The sequence below is a fragment of the Thrips palmi genome, unplaced genomic scaffold, assembly GCF_012932325.1.
Source record: "Thrips palmi isolate BJ-2018 unplaced genomic scaffold, TpBJ-2018v1 HiC_scaffold_1, whole genome shotgun sequence".
Lineage (NCBI taxonomy): Eukaryota > Metazoa > Arthropoda > Insecta > Thysanoptera > Thripidae > Thrips > Thrips palmi.
Window position 1 is genome coordinate 6,751,603 of NW_023144620.1, and position 20,664 is coordinate 6,772,266.

Here is a 20,664-nt window from a genome sequence, read left to right on the forward strand (position 1 = left end):
CCGCAGCGATTTTTCATAAAAACAAACGCCGGATTGCATCAACTATGATTTCTCGAGTGTGTGCTTCGTTAATGATAGAACGCAACTGCCCAAACAGAGATATTTTTTAATTAACGGTACGATTTGGACGCGGCAATTGAATGGACGCGTGTCGCAGTTTGTTGCAAGCGCCACTGTCCGTGCTGTAGGTCAGTGTGACATGTAGAGCGAACGGCGTTGAGAGAGATAATTCGCTGCTACGTAGGCCAGTTCCATGTATTCACACCACCAAATGATGATTCCGTTCAAAGTCTAAAACGGGTACTGCACGCGAATCACAAGTTACTGAAGTGCACGCTACTTTCCCGTACACTGTAATTTGAGCTGTCATGCGCTGCAACTGTCAATGATTGCATGTTGGGGCATCTATAACCTCAGCGTCACTCGCGTGTTATTGATATATATATTGGTCCTGCTAATTGTCCTTTTTGCTCCACGGGATCAGATAGCGGCAGATAACTTTCTAAAATTTCTAGTCTGTCGGATTTTTCTTGGATTGTTGCTTTACACGTCTTTCAAGGATGTGGTCTGTTGTATATAACCTTTTAAGTTTGTCGTTATGTTCACCTATTTCTAAATCTTCACAAAATTATAAAATATTCCAATAATTTTGCACAATAGATGGATTCTGTTGACAGCAATTTTGACATTCTAATTTGTTTACCGTTAGATCACATTACTTGTAATTGCATCATTCGCGTTTGCTAAAATGTTCTCGCCGACCAGCACGCCTCTATCCTCTATTTATCTTGTCGTGTGTTACACAGATTTAACATGGAGGCAGGTTAAATATAAGCTCCTAGGGAATGGCACCGGCACGTGTGAGGGATGGGCCAGCCTCGAAGAGCCTCCCAGAAAGAGTAGGGCAACTTCATTATGCATATGGACTTTTCTGCGCCAGCCACCCAGTGGCTTTCCTCTTGTTTGCCAGTTCTGTGGTGATGGTCTGTTGGTGAGTGTGATTTGAGTGCATTGTGTTCAAATGTCAATTGTCATACAGCAGAATTTTCTTTTTTTATATCACAAATTTATCGATCTGTTTTGCTACAAATGCGGTTTTGATGCTTTTTCAGCTATCCTCTCCTAAACCTCCCATTGCCCGGAAACGTACCTCAGCATTATGCCTCATTTTCCTCAAATGAGAGCCGAACTGACGGTGCTCCTGTTTGGTTCAGTGGTTCCCCTGTATGCTATGTGCAACAGGTAAGTCATCCATCCATTGGCATTGTGTATAAACTGACCTACCCACTAGAGAATGAAGCAGTGGTTAAAACTTATTTTCCTCGTTTCTCTTGCAGGTGATACTTAAGACTGCTGTCTCTCCGTGGAATGATAATTTAGTTTTGACTGATGCATTTCGAGGACCCCTCTCTGAAGTTTTCAAATTGTTAGAAAATATAAGAAATTATGAGCTAGAGAACAGGTATAACTGCTGATTGTTCACCATACTTTTGAAGTTATTATGAGTGTTCTATCAATTAATTAACACAATTTATCGCTCTTAATTATTTCTCTGTAGATCCCGCTCTCTGAGCCATGTATGTCTTCACGTGGAAGCAGTTAAGTCCCGATACACATCGGACCGCAAACACATTCTTCCTGAATACAGTTGCCTTGTCCTTTCTCCTGCTAATTTATGGCATCAAGATTTCCAAGAATTTCAACAAGACGCAAGTCTACTCAGCACAATTTTTAATTATGTTGTACGTAATATGAAATTTTGTGTTCTACTTTTCTGTTTTTAACATTAATAAAATTCCACTTGTGTTTTTTCTGCAGAGTCTTCAGAGAAGCAAAATCAGTCTTGCAGAAATATCTTTTGGGCTCAGGATGAAGGACACAGGAGTTAAGCGCTATCCACTTCGTACAAGACAAAGAACTCTTCAGTATGCTGTTACACTAATGCTTGAAGAGAATGATGAAGCGTGAGAATTCCAGAATATTACCATCAAATGGTGTGTTTTAAAAGTTGTGACGTGTCGTCTCAATAACACCTTCTTTTTTTTTGTAGGTACATTGATGGGCTGAGAAAGCGCCTATCCTCATTGTACCCCTTGCATCAAGACAGCATTGTGGAAAGTGAAAATGGTCCAGAGTTGCATGTCTTCTACCCGGGGGACTTCCATTGGAGGCAGCTTATTCCATTAGTTTCTTTGTATTTGTCATTCTTTCTGTACATCTACTTTTCTTTGCGTAAAGTTGAAGCTGTGAAAGCCAAGGTAACTTTTGGACATTCCTTTAGAAGATATTTTTTGTAGGTTCTTTCTAATGCATCTTTGTTTTTTTTATTTCTAGTGTGGAATGTCTCTGTTTGCTGTATTGACCTTGATCGCGTCTCTGGCCATGTCAACTGGTCTCTGTTGCTTTTTTGGGCATATGCTAACTTTTAGTTGGCGTGAGTTGTACCCATATCTGGCAATGGTCGTAGGTGTGGAGAATGTATTTGTCCTTTCCAAAGCAGTGTATCACACTCCAAGAGATTTAGATGTCAAAATCCGAATAGCTCAGGGTTTGAGCAAAGAAGGTTGGAGTATCACATATAACTTAATGACTGAGGTAGGTGATAAACATAAGCATTAATTGTTTCTAACTTATTAAGTACTAATAATAAATATTTTTTAAAATTGTTTCTTTTAAAATAATTTCAGGTTACTATTTTGACTGTTGGCCTGTTTACATTTGTGCCAGCAATTCAACGCTTCTGTATATTTGCTGTTGTTGGTCTTCTGTCTGACTACTTCATGCAAATGACATTCTATGTATCTACATTGAGCATATTCAGCAATCCAGTTGATACTGGAAAGTACTGCCACAATGCTATGCAAACCTCTTCTCAAGGGATGCCTGCTGGATCAATCTTAAGATCAAAATCACATCCACGGTTAAATGGACTTGTCTCTCAATCAACAGATCGGTGTGTCTCTCACTCCATAAAATTGAAATTTATTCTCTTTAATCCTCTGTGTCAACACAATGTCTTTTTCTTTTCTTTTTTATCATAGGTTTCCAACCATAGTAGTTGCACCTGTTCATTATGCAGGAAAGGTCCTAGAAAAGATTCCAAGGCGAATTCGTATTGTGCACTTTTGGGCCCGCACTCGAATTGTTCAACGCAGCCTCATGGTCTTTATGATCTCATGGATTGTGTTCATAGCTTACAGCTCTGATGCCATTGAGAACTTTTTCCTAATGGATACTGCTGTAAGTTACCCATATCAATATTTTCATAATTGGTACCTACTTTTCATAACTAGTATCTGCTAATTTTTGAACGTTAACTTCATTTTTTTTAAGGAACGAGAGTGGGAAAAGGCTGCTGGTTCTTCAGGTTGGCAGTTTGAACAAACTTCACAACACTTCCTTGCTACCAGCGCTCCTGTCCTTGACCACCACAATGTGTCATATGGTCATGCAGAGGTAAATTTGCTTTCCGACATTTACAATTTAAGTCCTTTGTTCACATCTACTTTTTTCTTTCTTCCTTACTTGCTTTCATTGATTATTTGCTTGGATTTTGCAGGAGGATATAGCAAGACTTAGGCCAAATCGATATGACCCATGGGATCGCCTGTCGCCTTACCATTGGTCTACCATTCTGTCTCTGTACAATATTTCCATCAGTGGACGATACCTGTCTGTCTTACCTGCTATACGACTTTCACATGTGATTGCCCCTCAAAATGCTCTTCATTTGCGGAATCCAAATGAACGTGCTGCCCAACACTTTCATTGGCAGACCTTGGCTGCTGCCCTGGATCCCCTTGACTTTTCTGGTAGAATGAGTTCTTACTTTGAGAAAGTGTCACCTTTTTAATTGATTGCTCTTCTAATCCTTCTCTTGTACCCACACAGATGGAGATCAGAGATCACAAGGCAGCTCTCTAGACACCACACGTGGCCGCAAAGTGACTGAACTACCATTGCTGCCATCCTCTCCTATGGAGTTATTCTTTTTGTCCTTACTTTGTGTGGTTAGTGTGGTTGTCTTAGCATACTTCATGGTTCTTCTTTATCGGTGCGTTTGCACAAGAAATTATGCTGAGTGGAGATCTGCTTGGGTTCCTGACCCAGAAAGCATTGTAACTGATTCAAGTACTGAGGTGAGTTAAAGTCTCTTCGCTAATCTTTTCTCCGGTGGAGTGTGTATGTGTTTCTCATGTCAACTCTTGTCTTTTGTAGGTTGTGCTTGAAGCCATTCCTCTTGTTTTGGAAGGACATCCTCAGGAAGTGGAGTGCATTGCTTCAGATGGTAGCATAGTCGCCAGTACGTGCTTAGCTGGACAACTTATAGCTTGGGATGCCATTAGTGGAGAGACCTTAGCAACTGTAAACCGCAAAAGGTTTGATTGTTGTTTGTCTGAGCATGAAGTATTTATGCTCTCTTTTGATCATCTCTACATTGCTTGGTCCTCTTTCAGATTCTTTGCATTGAGAGCTTCCCAAAACAAGGATCTAGAAGAATCGTTTACTCCTAGCTTTGAAACAGGGTCCCCTTTCTTCCATCCCAAGGAATCTGAAAATCCAACGCATCAGTGCTATAACAGGTACGTTCAAAAGTTAGCTTGAGATGGATATATTGTTACTTGAGTTGGAACTATCAATCACTCTTGATTTCTTTACTGTGGTTTTAGATTCAGATCAGGAAAGGCAAATGGTTTGACAGGAAGAAAATCTGGAGACTTGTCTTTCCCAGATCTTCGATCATCCATCAACACAAATTTTGCATCACTTGCAAGCTCTCCTCACTCACCTTCCCCTGATGACAGTAAATCAGGATATGATTTTGGCAGCAAATACAGAGAACTATTTCAGATGCACAGACTCTCTTGTGATCTTAGTGGTTCCTCTTTAGACAGTGAAGATGTGTCTGGGGATTGCAGTTGTGGAAGTGTCAATTCATCTTCTGCAACTCCAAACTCATTCCTTTCACCCCGACTAAGTGTTGATGAGTTTCCTATTAGAAGATCATCTGTTGAAGACCCCATTCCTGTGGCAGTGCCTCCCATCTGGTGTATTGATTGCAGAGAAAACATTGTTGTTTTGGGTTGTGCAGATGGAAGGCTTGAATTTTGGGAAGGTGCTTCAGGAAGATTCAAGGTCTGACATAAGCACTCATGCTTAGTTCCTGTTACTGTATTTTAACTTGAAGTGCCTGAATGCTAAGTGGTCATTGTGTTGCAGTGTCTCTATGAAAACCCCAACTCAAGTGGAGTGACAGCTGTAAAATTGGTTGGGAACAGAGTTGTTGCTGCTCGCTTGTCTGGTTTTCTGGACTTCTTAGTTTTGGAGAGCTACAGTAGAGGAAGGCCCATTGACTGGGGCTTTACTGCATATCGCCGTAGTAAGTGTGTTTTTGTTTACTTTGTTTATTTTAAATTCTGTTTGCATTACCTTTTTTTTTTTTTTTTTGCTCTTTGTTCTTTATGACTTTTGATTCAAGGACTCATACATATTTGTTTTCTTGTTGTGTGTATAGCTCATGTTCGGTCAGGCAGTACTGGTTCCCTAGATTGGGACGCAATGGTGTCGAGAGGCGAAGAAGAAGACATTCGATGTGTGCGATTGCATTCCACTCGAGCTCACCAGCAACCAATAACAGTCCTACAGACTGAAGGAGGAAGAGTGCTCACTGGAAGTCAAGATCACACACTGAAGGTCAGTATTCCCAGTTTTGTAGTAAAATATACATAATTTTAATAAGTGAGACTGACAACCTCATTACATTTATTATAGGTTTTCCGACTTGAAGATCACCTGCCACTCTATACTCTACATGGTCATTGTGGACCTATAACGTGCCTGTTTATAGATTGTATTAGTCCAATGACAGCAGGTTCTGGTAGCCAGGATGGCCTTCTGTGTGTCTGGGATCTGCTTACAGGTTTGATATAATTATATGGTTGTGATTTAAATATTTCTCTGAATAATTGTACAATCCTTGTAATATTATGTCTTTTTTTCTCTTCTCTTTTCCAATTTAAGGTGCCTGTATGTATAGTATTCAAGCCCATGATGGTGCTGTTTTGTCATTGACATATTCAGCCAGTTATGTGATCAGTTTGGGCGCAGATGATCGCCTCTGTGTCTGGGAACGCTTCCAAGGTCATCTGCTCAACACGATCCAGATGGTGGGTCAACCACTTATTGGCAAAGTCAGTTCAATTTTTATAAAAGTAAATACTTCACAATGGTTTTTTGGTTTGTGTTAGTGTGGTGTCAGCAGCTGGGAATTCTGTATTGTGTTTTGAAGTGAATTGTTATTGTCTTCTCAACTGTCTGCTTTGGGAATTCTTTTTCTTTCTTTTTAGTGTGCTTTTCTGTATTTTTCACCCTTTTATTTTCTTGGTTTGACATTAATAGCAATAAATTTATGTTGTCCTTTGTTTTACAGACCCAGGCATATTGCTCAAGTATTGCAATGCTTACTCACAGCCTCCTTGTCACCAGTAAACAGGTAGGCCTCCTCCTCATTAGTAAACTTAATTTACATTTTTTAGTTTTGGTGACTCATCTATTAATTTGTCATGTTGCAGGGATCTCTGATAGTGTGGGATGTAAGAGCAGGTGACCCAGTGCGTGTCGTCCGGCTCGGTCACTCAGACTCGTGTGTGTTTGTGAAGCAGCTTCTACAGCTGCGTGATAGTGTAGTGTGTGACTATGCTAACCAACTTAGGATAGTTCGTTTCCCATTGGCCACAGACAAAACTGAATGAGTGAACAATTAGGTTTATGTGTTCAGTTTATTGTGAAAAGTCAACCATCACAAAAGAGAATATTTCTCATTCTCTGCTCTCTATGAAGTTAGGCCTTGGGAAAGGACACAAGTCTTCGTGGAAGAAGCTACAAAAATCTTCCAAAGAACCTTTGTTTTGTGTGTCCCTATATTTGAAGCTTTCCCATTGCTTTTGTTTTTCTGCATAGAGGCAATGTCAAAAAAATTAATTCATATTGCCCATATCATGGAACATGATTGTACAATTTGTTTTATAATATTTTGTCTATCTGCTCTTCTTTCTGTACTTCTACCATTAACTATCTGAGCAGATTGTAGTGTATTTAGGTGTCTGTAAAACTGTACCACCTTGTACAGTCTCACATTACAACAAATGTAATGTTGCATCTAAATTAGAGCTTTGTCTTGATATGACTGGAATAGAAGACTTTAATTCTTGTGATTTTTGATGTAAATTATTAATTAACTTGCACAGTAGAAGTATCTTGTTTTGTGTTGATTTATGTCCTTTTGCTAAATATTTTATGAGCTGAGAACAGATAATCTAATTCTAAGCTCCTTCATTTTCTACATTCTTCAGCTTCTAATTTGTCTTTATAATTTATTCTAAGCTTTTTCAAGCTGATAATGAGACTGATTTTAAATCGATCCACATCCTCCTGAACCAATGCTGATTTTCTAAAACATGTTAGTGGTACAACTATTATGTAACTTTATTTTGATTTCAGAACATTTACTATTCTCATTTTATTTTTATCATGGCAAATAGGAATACGAAAAGAATCTTGTGTCACACATGCTTTTTTTTTAAAAAAAATTGAAAGTTCTGGCCTAATGTCAGGGTTATATATTTTCTGTTCTGTGCCATGTAGTGCCACAGTTCTTGACAAACTCCCCTGGTCCTTAATGGTGTTTTACAAATGTTGCCTTAAATTTGTCCAAGTTATTACTACCTTTGGATAATTTTTAGCAACACTTCTGTCTCATTGTGAATGTGTAGTATACAGTTTGCGATTGGTGAAACTAGGTTCTGTGTGAAGGCTGTTACAAAATTGTTTGTTTATGTGTACTCTATGAACTGTATTATTTGTATTGAATGTAAGCTGACTTTTATCTTGTGTATGTAGTCAATGTAATTAGGTGCGCTTATGATTCAACTTAATACAGTGATGGCTCATATGGTGTTCTTGTTGTTACCAGAAGCATGGTTTGGCTCCTGTAACAGTGAGTTCAGTGTTTGGTAGTGCCTTGTTACGTACAACCTGAGTGTCCCCTGTGTCAATAGAATTTTGCCAAAGCCCTTTCTCTCCCCTACCCTCAGTCATTGGCCATATACTTTCTGTTTTCCAACTATGTGATATAATCTGCATTGACACCCAATGAATTGTTGGTGAAATAATAATTTTCAAAATTTAGTAAGTAAATCATGTCACTAACATTGTTTAATTATTTATTTTTTAAGGTTATTTTGTTTTGGTTAAAGTTTTGTGTTCATAGTGTACATTAAACAAGTATGGTTCAGAAAGATTTGCTTGGTCAGGATTTGTTGCTTATGGACGCATCTGCTTTCATGCTGTGCTCCTTTAAATGGAAAAAGCTTTTGAGTTGTGACCTTCGTCATTCATTATTCATCATACTCCATCTTTTGTACAGTTTATTGTCTTGGAATGAAAAATTCATTGAAGCCAGATCTTGCCAATCATACCCTTCTTCAGCTAGGGCATAAGTGTAAAATCATGATTCGCTTGTCCTATTCATTTTGACTACTCATTTTGAGTTAGTCTATCACATGAAGGGTAATTATACTCTCTTTTAAATTTTTGACCCTAATCCTGACCCTTTTCAACTGTAACTATGACTTGTGAACAACTTCTGGTATGAATTACCTTCCTTTTATTTGTGTATTTTATGAATTCAGAGAGGTCCCTGTCCATTGGGCATTACTTGGCCAGCTGAGAACTTAGACAATCCTCTTTTGTGTAGGGTTTGTGTTTGCTATTATGTCACAATTTTGTTTTAATTGAAGTCCATACATAGTTTAAACAGACATTCAAGCTTTAATCCTAGTCAAGCTTTTAAATTTATGTTTGATGATTGTAGACCTGTCCCTTTTGTTTTATTTCATAGCTTGTGAGGAAGGTAAGCAGGCTTGTTCTGCTTGTCCCTATCTGCTGTATCCTCTTTGGCTATGAGCAAATGGTGCTGCATCTCCCAAAATATTTGCATTGAACACAGTTAATCAAGTGGCCTATTATTATGTTCATGTTGTTTGACTGTGATAATTCAACTGTCAAGTTGTTCATCATTCTGGACTCTTTCCCCTTTCCCCTCCCTTATTATTATATCTAAGAAGATTGTGACATGTCTTAGTAGAAAACTTCAAACTTTGTACCTTTTTTTGTAGCTGCGTGTTTTGTATATGTGTATGTGTTTGTGTGAGCTGTGTCTCTCGCATATGAATTTATTAATCTTTAGGACTCATTTACTATAAAAAGGAAACCTACATTGGCTGTTCTCCAAGTAGGTTGTTGCTGCTTGATTGCACATTGTTATGTTTTGTTTCTCTTTGTTATATGTTGACCTTTGTGATGGACCAAGACCCTGGCTTATAGTGTGGACAGAAATGCTCATTTTTTTTTTCTTAGTCTGTTAAACTATATTTTCATATTGTTGCTTAGTTTCTACTTTATAGTCAGGAACTCATATATTGTCATTCATTACTGATTGAAAATATTTTTAACTCAAATTTAGTGTTTTAGTAACATTTATACTTCACGTGTCTTGCTTCAAAGAGTATTTGAGGCAGATTCAAATTCATTACCTGATTTGTAAACAAATGTTTAGTTTTATTGTCTCTTCCTCATTTTTCCTGAATAAATTTTGTTACTATGCAGCAGTTTGTATTTGTACATTCTCCTTGGCCTTGTAAGTCATATACCATATCAACTCAATGATCTTGGATCTTAGTGATCCTTAGTTAAGGGGAAAATCCAAGTAGGAACTCAACAGCCGTATACTATTTGATTGCCAACTTTAAAAACAAAAGCACTTTTAATAAAACCACACAGTTAAAAAATAGATAACAACAAACAGAAAAAGGAATGCAGTACCTTGTTACAGAAAAGGCTCAGTCAAGAAGACTTATAGAACAATCTTACTTAAATTACACACTGCCTTGTGACTCATAAAATTAAGAGAAAATTTTATAGTTTTGGTAATAATTAATAAAATGATACATAAATAATTCCTTATCTAGGTTCGGAAATTGGCACAGAGGACAAAGAAGCTGGGGAAAAGATGTGAACAAGAGAATCCCAGCCACAGTCTGCAAGTTCACCAGGTACATGATTATTGAAGTCCAGTCCATACACGAATTCAGAGTGGTGCTTCACTGTCTCTACTGCCTCTGGAGATGTCTTGTAGTCCCACACCCTGAAAAGAAAAAGAAAGATAACATTAAGATGCTCGAACATAAACTCATCTTATAATTGGCAAGAAAAGTAATTAACCTTGTAGTGAAGTCATATGAAGCAGATGCTATGATGGAAGCATGGTAGGGAGAGAACTTAATGCGGCGTACAGCATATTCACAACCCTGCCAAATAAAAGAGGAGAAAAAAAGCAAAGAAAATATTAAATAACTTACAGAACAATTCTGTGCTACATTCAGAACTCAATTTTATTTATTTACTGGGTAACTTACCCGAAGCTCAAATACAGGAGCTGTCAGTCTGCGGATGTCCCAGCCTCGAATAAGTCCATCTGAAGCTCCAGTGGCAAGAATATTTTGGTCATATTTACACCAATCACAAGATAACACCTCAGCATCATGAGCCTTAACTGACAACCTTGGGGCATTCGAGGTTTCTTCTGCCCATATTTGAAGCATACCGTCACCTAAACAGAAACATTCCAAACGATTCAACCCATGCTTACTTTATGTAATCTAAGAAAGAATTTTTTAAAAATTAGATTTGAAGACTTACCAGCTACAGATGCAAAGGTAGAAGGGAGGCCTGGGGACCAAACAGCATCATAAACCAATTGGGTGTGACCCTCATAAGTCCTTGTAGACATTGAGTAGCCTAAATCCCACTAAAAAACCAACAAAAAAGAAGTTTGAAAAAAAAAACAAGCATGAAAATAGGATCATGAAACTTCTTCAAGAGGATAAATGTGAGTTGAATGTGATTATTACCGTTTTGACTGTACAGTCCCAAGAAGCAGATAAAATTCTTTGGTGATTGTGAAAATTCCAGTTGACAGAGTAAACTTCTTTTGTATGTTCATGGAATGTCTTTATTGGCATCTAAAAATGAAGGAGAAAAAGAGTCAATGAAATAAATGAATAATTTGTTGAATGAAACATTTGTTGAATCAGTACTGGCTAGTCAACTTACCCCAGGATGGTGAAGGTTCCACACCTGCAAATATCCATCTCCACTTCCACTTACAGCTATATCAGAATTCCCTTCACTCCACGCAACATCAAATAAACCATCAGACCAGTCAAATACAGCCACATTTTCCAGAGTTCCGACTGGAGTTCTTTCTAAAACAAACAGTGTGCCACCGCCTGCAAAAAGATACTTTCAGTTTCAAAATATCTACCAAAAAGACCTGTAAAAACTCAAAGAATGTGATAAGAAGAGAGCCTACCTGCCAGACCAAATTGTTGTGACGTTGCGACTGCGATGCGATCTTTGTAGAAAGGTGAAAACCGAACAGCATAACCATGTCTTTCTGGTGTAAAAAATGTTGCCATCTTAGCCTGAAACAATAAATTGAAATACAAATTTAAACCTTAATGGAGCACTTTGAAAGAACCAGTGAAACCTGAAAAGACAAACAAAAAGAGGTTTGTGGGGCACAACTGCTTTTGATGAAAGAACTTGCAGCAAGAGAAAAATCACAATCTTTAAACAAATCAATGTTGTATTCATTCAATCTCAAAGTGAGGTGCGAAAGAGTAGCGGTGCAGAAATAGCTAAAAAATTCACCAACCACTGGTCTAACCTTTTTGGCGAGAACGGTTTGCACAATAAAATAACGGTTTATAAAAACCGTTTTTATCGTGAAGAGATGGTGAAACTCCCCATTTTCATCAATAGCACGACTTGTCATTCATGGCGTTAAGTTTCATTCTGATTTATTCGCATCGAATGACCACAATGGACAATGGTAAACAGTGTGCAGACCGAGCAGACATCACTGCTGTCATTCATTCGACTTCGATAGGGGGTTGGTTCGATATCTCGAATCCCAAAGAGACTGGCGGCAAGATTAAATTTTGATATTTTGACTCTCGGAGACGATGGCTTCCAGGCCAAGAGACATGTCACTTAGAAGAGGGACATGGTTTTGAGGCCAGCGCATCCCTATTGTGGTGCTGGGAACATCCGCGCCTCGCATTTGAGTGAGGGGGAATGACCATATGCACTTGGTGGGGCACCCTAATTTTAACGATTCCGAACCGACTAAACGGTTCACTGGAACAAGTTCGAAACTAAGCAGAAACTGCGCCATCCTGCTCGTCACCTCGTCACCAACACCGCACTCATCGGGGCCCGGGGGCCTGGGGGGCGTCGCCGAGCAACATCTCCCTGTTGCGGGCCGGCCCCTGATCCTGTTACCGGTTGGCCTGCAGCCTGCCTGGCTGTGGCTGCCTGGCCTGGCCCTGCGGTGGCCCAGCCCAGCCCAGCCCGCCCGGCCCGGCCTGGGGCAGGCCGTGCCTATGAGGTTGTGTCGTGTCGGGAAACCTCTCAAGGGCGATACTTAAGCCGGCGGGGGGTGGTGGCCTGCGGGCTGTCTCTGCAGGGGGTGAAGTCCGCGCCGAAGTGTGTCGCGGTCGCCACAACCCCCAGCACCCCCAGCGGCGCGCGGTCGGCAGTCGGCCACCGTCACTCGTTCAAATCACTCGGACTTGAAGTTTTGAAACGGGCACAGCTAGCTCTCCAGGGCAACCGAGGCCGGAGCCGGCCACTGTGAAGAGAGATTCTACCGCGTAGTTGGTGTCCTGTGCGTCGGGCTGCGGCAGAGCCCACCCAGCGGCCCAACATGATCCCCGTCTTCCTGCTGGCCCTCGTGGTGGCCGTCAAAGTGTTCAAGAAGACGACCCCTAATGGTGAGACTCTGCCAGGCCGGCTTTTGGAGCACCACCTCTGCACACCAAGCTCCCAGTGAAACTTGTTTATTTACCACCAAGTGACTTAGCAGGACGAATGAAAACTGCGGTGACCGGTGCCTGGGACATAGGCCACCCAACTAACTCCCTGGCCCAGCCGCTCGAAGGCGAGATGAAGCGTGTCGAATGTTGTTCGATGGTTTTAACGGGCCTCTGTGGCGATTGCAGGGAAAATCACGGTGTACCTCGGGAAGCGAGACTTCATCGACCACCTCGATCATGTGGACCCCATCGATGGCATCATCGTGGTGGACAACGACTACCTCAAAGGCCGCAAGATATACGGACAGGCAAGGCGACGCTGCGACGCGAACCCGAACCCGCGCATTTTGTCGGCAGACACTTTTCTCTAACAAACGGTTCTAATTTCAGGTGACGACGACGTACAGGTATGGTCGCGAGGAGGACGAGGTGATGGGCGTCAAGTTCAGCAAGGAGATCATCCTGGCGCGCGAGCAGATTGTGCCACCCGCGCACCACGAGGACAAGCAGGACCTGACCGCCGTGCAGGACAAGCTGCTCAAGAAGCTGGGCCCCAACGCGTACCCCTTCACCTTCAAGTTCCCGCCCGCGTCGCCCTGCTCCGTGACCCTGCAGCCGGGCGAGGACGAGACCAGCAAGCCCCTGGGCGTGGAGTACGTCGTCAAGACCTTTGTGGCGGACGGCGCCGACGACCGCGGCCACAAGCGCTCCTCCGTGGCGCTCGCCATCAAGAAGGTAGGCGTAGTTTTCGGTTTGTGTTGGCATGTCGCGCACTGGACGCGGGTTAATTTGAATCCAACTCCGCCGCAGCTCCAGTACGCGCCGCCGTCCCGCGGCCGCCGTCTCCCGTCCTCGCTCGTGTCCAAGGGCTTCACCTTCTCCCAGGGCAAGATCAACCTGGAGGTCACGCTGGACAAGGAGATCTACTACCACGGCGAGAAGATCGGCGCCAACGTCACCGTCAACAACAACTCCCGCAAGGCCGTGCGCAACATCAAGGTGAGCGGAGGCGAAGCGACGAAGCGGGCCGCCTTCAAGACGGACACCTTATTGACCGGGCCGCGGCCTCGCGTGCCTGTCGTGTGACACTGTGTGACACAGTGTGTGACACTGCGACACGTCACGCGGCGTGTCACGCGGCCGTCACGTCTGCCGCTTGATGGCCACGCGCCCTGGCTGCGTTCTGTTGGTTACGCTCAGGTAGGGCGTCATCGCGACAAAAGGGACAAATAGATGGGGTGAAAATTCAAGGAGAGGAGGCTCGTGGAGGAACGCCGGGAAGACTGGGAAGACCGGGAAAGGGCGAGGGAGGTTATGAATGAAGGGCGTCTTGTCCTTCGCGGGGAAGGGGGCGGCTCGGCGCGGGGCCTCCCCGGGGCCGGCCCCACCAATTGAATTAGCCGCCATGCTTGTGTACTGCGGTGGCCGGAAAGAGGGGAGGGGGAGAATTAGGTCCAAGTCTACTCTTTCGGAACGGCGCCACCTTGACCCACTCCGATACAGTGTCGCCACAATGGAAACTGAAACCGGTAATTTGAAATTGGCTGCAGGTGTACTGCGTGCAGCACTGCGAGGTGACCATGGTGAACGCGCAGTTCTCGCGCCACGTCGCCTCGCTGGAGACGAGGGAGGGCTGCCCGATCACGCCCGGGGCGTCCTTCACCAAGACCTTCTACCTGGTGCCCTTGGCGTCCTCCAACAAGGACCGGCGCGGCATCGCGCTCGACGGCTACCTCAAGGTGAGAAAGAAACCCGACAGCTGGTTCTGATGGTGTACAAGTGCGGCGGTGTCTCTAGCCTCGTTTGGCCGGGCGTTGCAGGACGACGACGTGAACTTGGCATCCTCCACGTTGATCGCCGAGGGCAAGGCGCCCAACGAGGCCATGGGTATCGTCATCTCGTACTCGCTGCGCGTCAAGCTCAACTGCGGCACTCTGGGCGGCGAGCTGCAAACGGACGTGCCCTTCAAGCTGCTGCACCCGGCTCCAGGTACCGACCCTTTGCTTCCGCGTTGCGGTTGTTGTTTCTCCGCCAATGTGTGCTAACGACACGCTGCTCCGCAGGCTCCGGCGACGCGAGGGAGCAGAAGGCTCTGAAGAAGGGGAAGAGCCAGGAGCGGTCTCGCTACGAGAACTCGCACTATGCCGACGACGACGAGGACAACATCGTGTTCGAGGACTTCGCGCGGCTGCGACTCAACGAGCCGGACGACTAGAGGGGCGTCGTCGGGGACGTCTGAGCGCTGACCTGGTGGGCTCGGGGCTCCGCTCCGCGCTCATCAGGGGGCTGCTCCAGACGTTCCAAAGTCACCCCTCTGCCCGCCGCCCGCCCTGGAGCGGGCCATAACCCATTTTGCCACAAGCCCCACAGAGATCGTGGTTGTGTCCAGCGCGGCCTCGTGGGGCTCAGTGCAGTGGAGGCTGCTCCCCTGGAGCCACTCGGCCCCGACCGTCATTGGGCCTTCCCTCTCCTCGACCCAAATTCATTTCGACGACTACCTCCCCTCCCCTCCCCTCCCCTCCCCTCCCCTCCCCCAATCCTCATGGCGCTGTAACATATGCACCCGTCCGGCTCGCCCCACCACCCGACCTTTAGCACTAGTACTTGTTCACTGTGAGCATTTTCAATTAAAAATTCGGTCCCTCGACAACTTTTTTAAAAGGACCAATCCTTTATCGTTGTGCCATTTTGTAGTTTTAGAAGGAGATCTGATGGCGAGCGCGGGTGTGCGATGATTGTGTGACTGTGAGAGTGAGAGTTTATGTGTCTGAGTGCGTGCGTGGATCAAGACTTCGTATGCGCGATTTTGAGGCTGCTAGCGATTTCAAAAAAGTAATGGGGCCAGTAAAAGTTTAGCGAGATTGCAGAAACAATAAATAAACGACTTACTACTTTCGTAACATGATATTTATGATTTGGCCTAGTTCAGACCTCAAGCCGCTTAAAATAATTAATTTGGACGTGTTCCATTTTTGTACTATACTGGAAACAACTTTTCAATCGAACTAAACGTTGAGCTGTACGTCTAATAATTGGACAATTTTTGCTCTTCGTGTTTAACATTGTCAAATTTGACACTACAGCTGGAAATGAAATATTATATATTGGCCCGCCTTAGAAATGTTATATTTTTTCAGGTGTCTAGTGATTTTTCCAGGTTGTTATGACAGCTATCGTTTCACCCAGAGTGGAAACTAGACCAAAATTGACAGTAGTGACGGAGTGGTTCAGTGTTTTTTTTATTATTTGTGCGATTGACAGCCGATTTGCCGATCACTTCATTGTTATTATTCTGATTACAATCTTTGTAAAATATCTCGTGCCAATAAAAAGCATTTCCATCTAAAGAGCAGGCTATTCATTCATCATAAACAGTGCCCAGCCCACCCCATAACAAACTAAAAAGATAAACTTTAGGAAAAAAAACAGGGGAATGCCAACAGAAAAAAATGTTACAAGCACAAATTTCCATGTTCGGCACGAGACCAACATCACCCCCTCGGTTACCCCCCACACCGCAATAAAAAAAATTCCTCCGCGCAGCACGCGCGCACCCCACATATCATTAAAGCCACGGCCAGGCCAGTGTGGACACAACATTAAAAAAAAGAGTCAGCAGTGGGGTGCTGCTCTGCACCCCTAAAGGACGCGGCAAAAAAGAGCCGCCCTCCACACTGTGCCACGCGACTCTTTCGTTGACTTGGACTGCTTGGATATCGAGAAATAAACCGTTCGAATTTGCAGAGGTGGTGGGGAGGATGGTATCATATTTATGGCGATTTTCAATTAGAAACGAGTTTGATGGGTTGGCAGCTCCAATGAGTTCGGTAGTTCAATGTGCAGGCAAATACGTCCCGGGAAGGCTTCCCACCCCATTCGCAAGCAGAACAACCCCCCGAAGCCCCCAAGACGACTCGCCGAACAAACGGAACCAGAGGCCGATATAACGAAAGCCGCCTGGCCAGCTTCAACCCTTCCCTGCTCGTCCAGAAACATGACGCGAGAGACAATCGCCTCCCCTCCGCATTTGCATACGACGTGATGACCCTCGAGCGCGGTGGATCGGGCAATGAAAGGACAGGTAGGGGAGCCTCACCGCGCGAGCCGCGCCACCGCGCCACCGGGGCGGGGAGGGAGGGGAGAGGGAGCGCGGTGTCCAGGCCGTGCAGGTCATCACCGCGGCCGGTGCCCGTCTGCCGGCCGGTGGCTGTGGGAACACTGGGGAGGTAAGGTGCACGGCCTGCCTGACCCCAAGGGTGACCCGGAAGGCGAGCCGGACAAAGCGCTGGCCGACGATGGCCGAGGGGAAGGGAAGGGTGGCCGCCGACCATCAACGGATGGGCCGGCCGACCCCGTGTGAACCGGTGGCAGGTAAGCTCAGGACCGCGGCCAGCTTGTCCACCCGGCGCGATGGCGCGCCGCGAGGTGGTCAAGGCCGCCCGCCGCGTGGACAGCCCTGGACAATCGGACACGCGCCGGACGCGGCAGCACAGCGGGTCGGCGGGGAGGTCAAGGGGTGGCCGACCGCACGCGCCGCGCCGCCGCAACAGGTGGAGCAGCCGCGGGCAAGGCAGGGTGGTCGGCCGGCTGGAGCTGGACAGCTGGACAGTGGCCCCCTGCGAAGACCTCCGTTACCTCTACCTCTACCTGTACTGGGCCTGCTCCATGAAGGAGGCACAGAGGCGCCACCGCGCTTGGAGTCCCTCCCTTTGCGCGGGGGGCTCGGACAGTAACTAAGCCGCTCTGCCTCGCAACGAAGACTCGGAGAGTTCAAATTTACAATCAACAATTTTTCAACGTTTCCTCCCCACACTGGTTGATTGGCATTCAATTCGCTCTCTAGCTTTGTCAATTTTTCTCTATGGCCAAATAGAACGCAGAGACCCTCGAACTCAACCCTCCAGGCGTGCACAAAATAGTCTAAATAAACGAATCCAAACAACAAAGCAGTACCTTTCGTCTCCTCTCCTCGCAAGTGCAGTACGGGGGCGAGTCCGGGCTGGAGCTGGCGGAGCTGACCGGCGTCCCGGGCGTGCATGGTGTTTCGGGCGTGCAGGGCGTTCCGGGCAGGGCGGGGGAGCAGGGCGTTCCGGGCGTGGCGGGAGAGCAGGGCGTTCCGGACAGAGTCGAGGGGCAGGGCGTTCCGGGCGTGGCGGGAGAGCAGGGCGTTCCGGACAGAGTCGAGGGGCAGGGCGTTCCGGGCAGGGCGGGAGAGCAGGGCGTTCCGGACAGAGTCGAGGGACAGGGCGTTCCGGGCAGGGCGGGAGAGCAGGTGGTTCCGGGCGTGGCGGGCGGGCGCGGCGCGGCGCTCCTGCCGGCCTCCCTGGCGGGGGTGGCGAGGCACGGCGCGGCGGCCACGTTTTCTTGCGCGACCGGCATCGTCGATATCCGCAGCGTCACTCTTTAATTCCTTTGCGGCGTGTCCTTTGGGCCGTCGGGGTCTTTGGGGCGGGGCCGCCGCCAGTCACGCCGGAAGTAGCACGCGTGTTTCGCAACGGGGGCAGTGGGCCGCGGGGACGCAGTGCTTGCAGTGGTGGCGCGGCGCTGCTGGGGCTGGCGCTGGAGAGGAGCTTGCTGGAACGGCGGCCGCGGACTGACTGAGCTCCTCGCCGTCGCCGGAGGCTCGCCGATGCTACCGCCACACCACGTGACCCCGGAGGTGTCCGGGCGCCTTTCCCACGACGGGGACCTCGGTGTCCGCCTGTCCGCGCGGCCATCCCCTCCCCGCCGGGCGCACCGTGGACGCCTACCCACTGGCTATTTCGGAACGAGCATTAGGGTCCGGCCGGCCAGCCGACCCTTCCCCGAGGGTGCCTCCATTGTTCTAAGCGCGGCGATCATCAAACCCTTCCTCTTCCTCATCTTCCTCGTCTCGTCTTGGTGGCTCGCATTGTCCCGGACCGTCCGGACCGCGGCCAGGCAGAAGTCCGGCCGGTCCGGCGAGGGTTGCTTGTGCGTGCCCACGGTCCACGGCCTCGGCCTGCACGTCCTCCGCCGCGACCGTTACGGCACGGCCTTAGGAGCGCGCTGCATCCCTGGGTCGGAATTCACTGCTCGGCGAGTAGAAGAGTGTATCTGCCGTGGCTTTCCCTCGGGCTTTCCCAAGCGACATACGCTGTTCTGTACAGTCCCGGCCATTTTCAGCGCCCGGCCCGGTACACTCGCGGCACTTGGTGCAAATGTGGCCCATGCAGGCGGGGCCGGGGCGCGGTGATCTTGTCAGCCGCTCAGTCAGCGGTCCTGTCGGGGCGGGGCGGGGCGGGGCGGGGTGGGGTGTGGCGGGGCGGGGTGGGGCGGGGCGCTGGGGCGGGGGAAGCCCCGCGCGGCCGACACCCCTCCGCCTCGCCGCGCAACGCCACACGGACCACGCCCTGCCCCACCCCACACAGGTACCCGTAGGGGTTGTTCCCGCCTCGCCTGCCTCGCCTGCCGCAGACAGCACCCAAGGAAAGTGGGCGGCAAACGATGACGCCTTGCTCGAGGTCGTCGCGGCGGCGTGGCGAGAGCGACGGGGGAGCATGCAGCATGCGACATCCCGTTCGGCAGGGCCTTTGCCGACCTTTACATGTTGGTGCAGGCGGGGCATAGCATATCGCGTGGTTGGCAACGGGACTGGGAACCAAATTTCCGGTCCCACCGTTCCACATCGGTCTATTTTGTCGTTGCGGACTGCGGACGGACCATGCCCCCCCCCCCTCTGAGGAATCGTCGAAAAACACACTTTTTGGGTTGAGACATTCAAAAAGTAAGATGGCCCATTCTAAAGCCCTATGCCCTACACCCTATTTCAGCTGGTTTTAAAAATGTACTCGTTTTCGAAATTATCGACCGTTTGCCGGGTCGCTACTGGGCTTCGAAGTTCAGCATTACGTCAAGGACTAGGATGGCGTAACGGATAAACTTGAGAGCCACGTCGCAGTGTGCTGCCCGCCCAGCCGGCCTGCCGCCCAACGTGACGACGTGACCGTGGTGCGGTGCGGTGGCCACGCTACCGGTTGGCGGAGCGCGGGCGGCGGCCCGCCTCAAGAAACCTCCTTTTAGACCATTTCGTTCGGCTATTGTGCCTCTTCTATGTAGTACTTCAGTACGGCTGATTTCGGATTAGCCTGACAAATATTTCATAGCGTATACATACCATGAAGATGGTCAGTGTAATTACTACATCCGTTGTGAGGCAACGGTGTGCCCGACGCAAGGTGGCTCCGGCCGAAGAGAGAGACAGGACGAGCCACAGAGAGAGAGAGGGAGAAAAGGGGAAGGGGCCGAGGAGGGAAGGGACTTTTTCCACGTTGGAGCCAATAAGGCGATCGCTACGACCCAGTAGGCACCACTTCTTTAGAAACCGTTATGAACGATAGCGAGAGGGAGGGGGTGGGGGAAGGAGGGGGGCTGGTGGAGGGGAGGGGAGGGGAGGACCACCTTGTCAAATACTGGTACGCAGAGTACTGGCGAGGCACTCGTTCTGCGGAGCCTCCGTCGTCAGCATGTCCCCGACCAACCCTCTACTGGTGAGTGCTACAAGTGCCGCAGTGCTGAAAAGTGCTGGACGTCCAGAATTCAGAAATTTTCTTTTCAGCTTTTCAAATTTATGGCAATGATAAACCCGTTGCAAAAAAAAAATCTAACGTTGATGATGGGGAAAAGAATGCCGAGAGAAAGGATTGAACCAGATTGCTTGGACTGCGAACGGAAGCGGGCTGTGTTAGGCACATCAAGGGGATGAATG

The 20,664-nt window shown here is 47.2% G+C and overlaps 3 protein-coding genes across 8 annotated transcripts; 2 read left to right on the top strand and 1 right to left on the bottom strand.

The window, feature by feature from the left end:
* Nucleotides 1-28: 28 nt before the first annotated feature.
* Nucleotides 29-9,665, top strand: LOC117639295 (sterol regulatory element-binding protein cleavage-activating protein). Of its 5 annotated transcripts, none has more exons than XM_034374842.1 (22): nt 29-116; nt 807-991; nt 1,113-1,242; nt 1,338-1,462; nt 1,559-1,742; nt 1,819-1,964; nt 2,051-2,258; nt 2,335-2,595; nt 2,688-2,953; nt 3,042-3,240; nt 3,334-3,456; nt 3,560-3,812; nt 3,892-4,139; nt 4,219-4,379; nt 4,458-4,583; nt 4,671-5,136; nt 5,221-5,380; nt 5,516-5,694; nt 5,773-5,920; nt 6,022-6,212; nt 6,431-6,493; nt 6,573-9,665. In XM_034374842.1, the coding sequence occupies exons 2-22, from the start codon at nt 846-848 to the stop codon at nt 6,750-6,752; spliced, it is 3,963 nt and encodes a 1,320-aa protein (XP_034230733.1). In that variant the 5' UTR covers nt 29-116; nt 807-845; the 3' UTR covers nt 6,753-9,665. The 5 variants fall into 5 exon arrangements, with proteins under 5 accessions (XP_034230733.1, XP_034230725.1, XP_034230749.1 ...); XM_034374834.1 differs by having other exon boundaries at nt 37-188; XM_034374858.1 differs by having other exon boundaries at nt 37-188; nt 6,022-6,191.
* A 139-nt stretch (nt 9,666-9,804) lies between these two features.
* On the bottom strand, nt 9,805-12,013 carry LOC117639324 (peroxisomal targeting signal 2 receptor). 2 transcript variants are annotated; one of them, XM_034374880.1, is made up of 8 exons: nt 11,777-12,013; nt 11,432-11,543; nt 11,173-11,348; nt 10,971-11,081; nt 10,759-10,867; nt 10,476-10,669; nt 10,282-10,367; nt 9,805-10,204 (listed from the first exon to the last, which is right to left on the bottom strand). In XM_034374880.1, the coding sequence occupies exons 1-8, from the start codon at nt 11,894-11,896 to the stop codon at nt 10,021-10,023; spliced, it is 1,092 nt and encodes a 363-aa protein (XP_034230771.1). In that variant the 5' UTR covers nt 11,897-12,013; the 3' UTR covers nt 9,805-10,020. The 2 variants fall into 2 exon arrangements, with proteins under 2 accessions (XP_034230771.1, XP_034230780.1); XM_034374889.1 differs by having other exon boundaries at nt 11,789-12,011.
* Nucleotides 12,014-12,605: 592 nt separating this feature from the next.
* LOC117641934 (arrestin homolog) lies at nt 12,606-16,285 on the top strand. The gene is made up of 7 exons (XM_034379667.1): nt 12,606-12,896; nt 13,125-13,246; nt 13,329-13,673; nt 13,749-13,937; nt 14,489-14,677; nt 14,759-14,927; nt 15,002-16,285. The coding sequence occupies exons 1-7, from the start codon at nt 12,830-12,832 to the stop codon at nt 15,151-15,153; spliced, it is 1,233 nt and encodes a 410-aa protein (XP_034235558.1). The 5' UTR covers nt 12,606-12,829; the 3' UTR covers nt 15,154-16,285.
* The last annotated feature ends 4,379 nt before the right edge of the window (nt 16,286-20,664 follow it).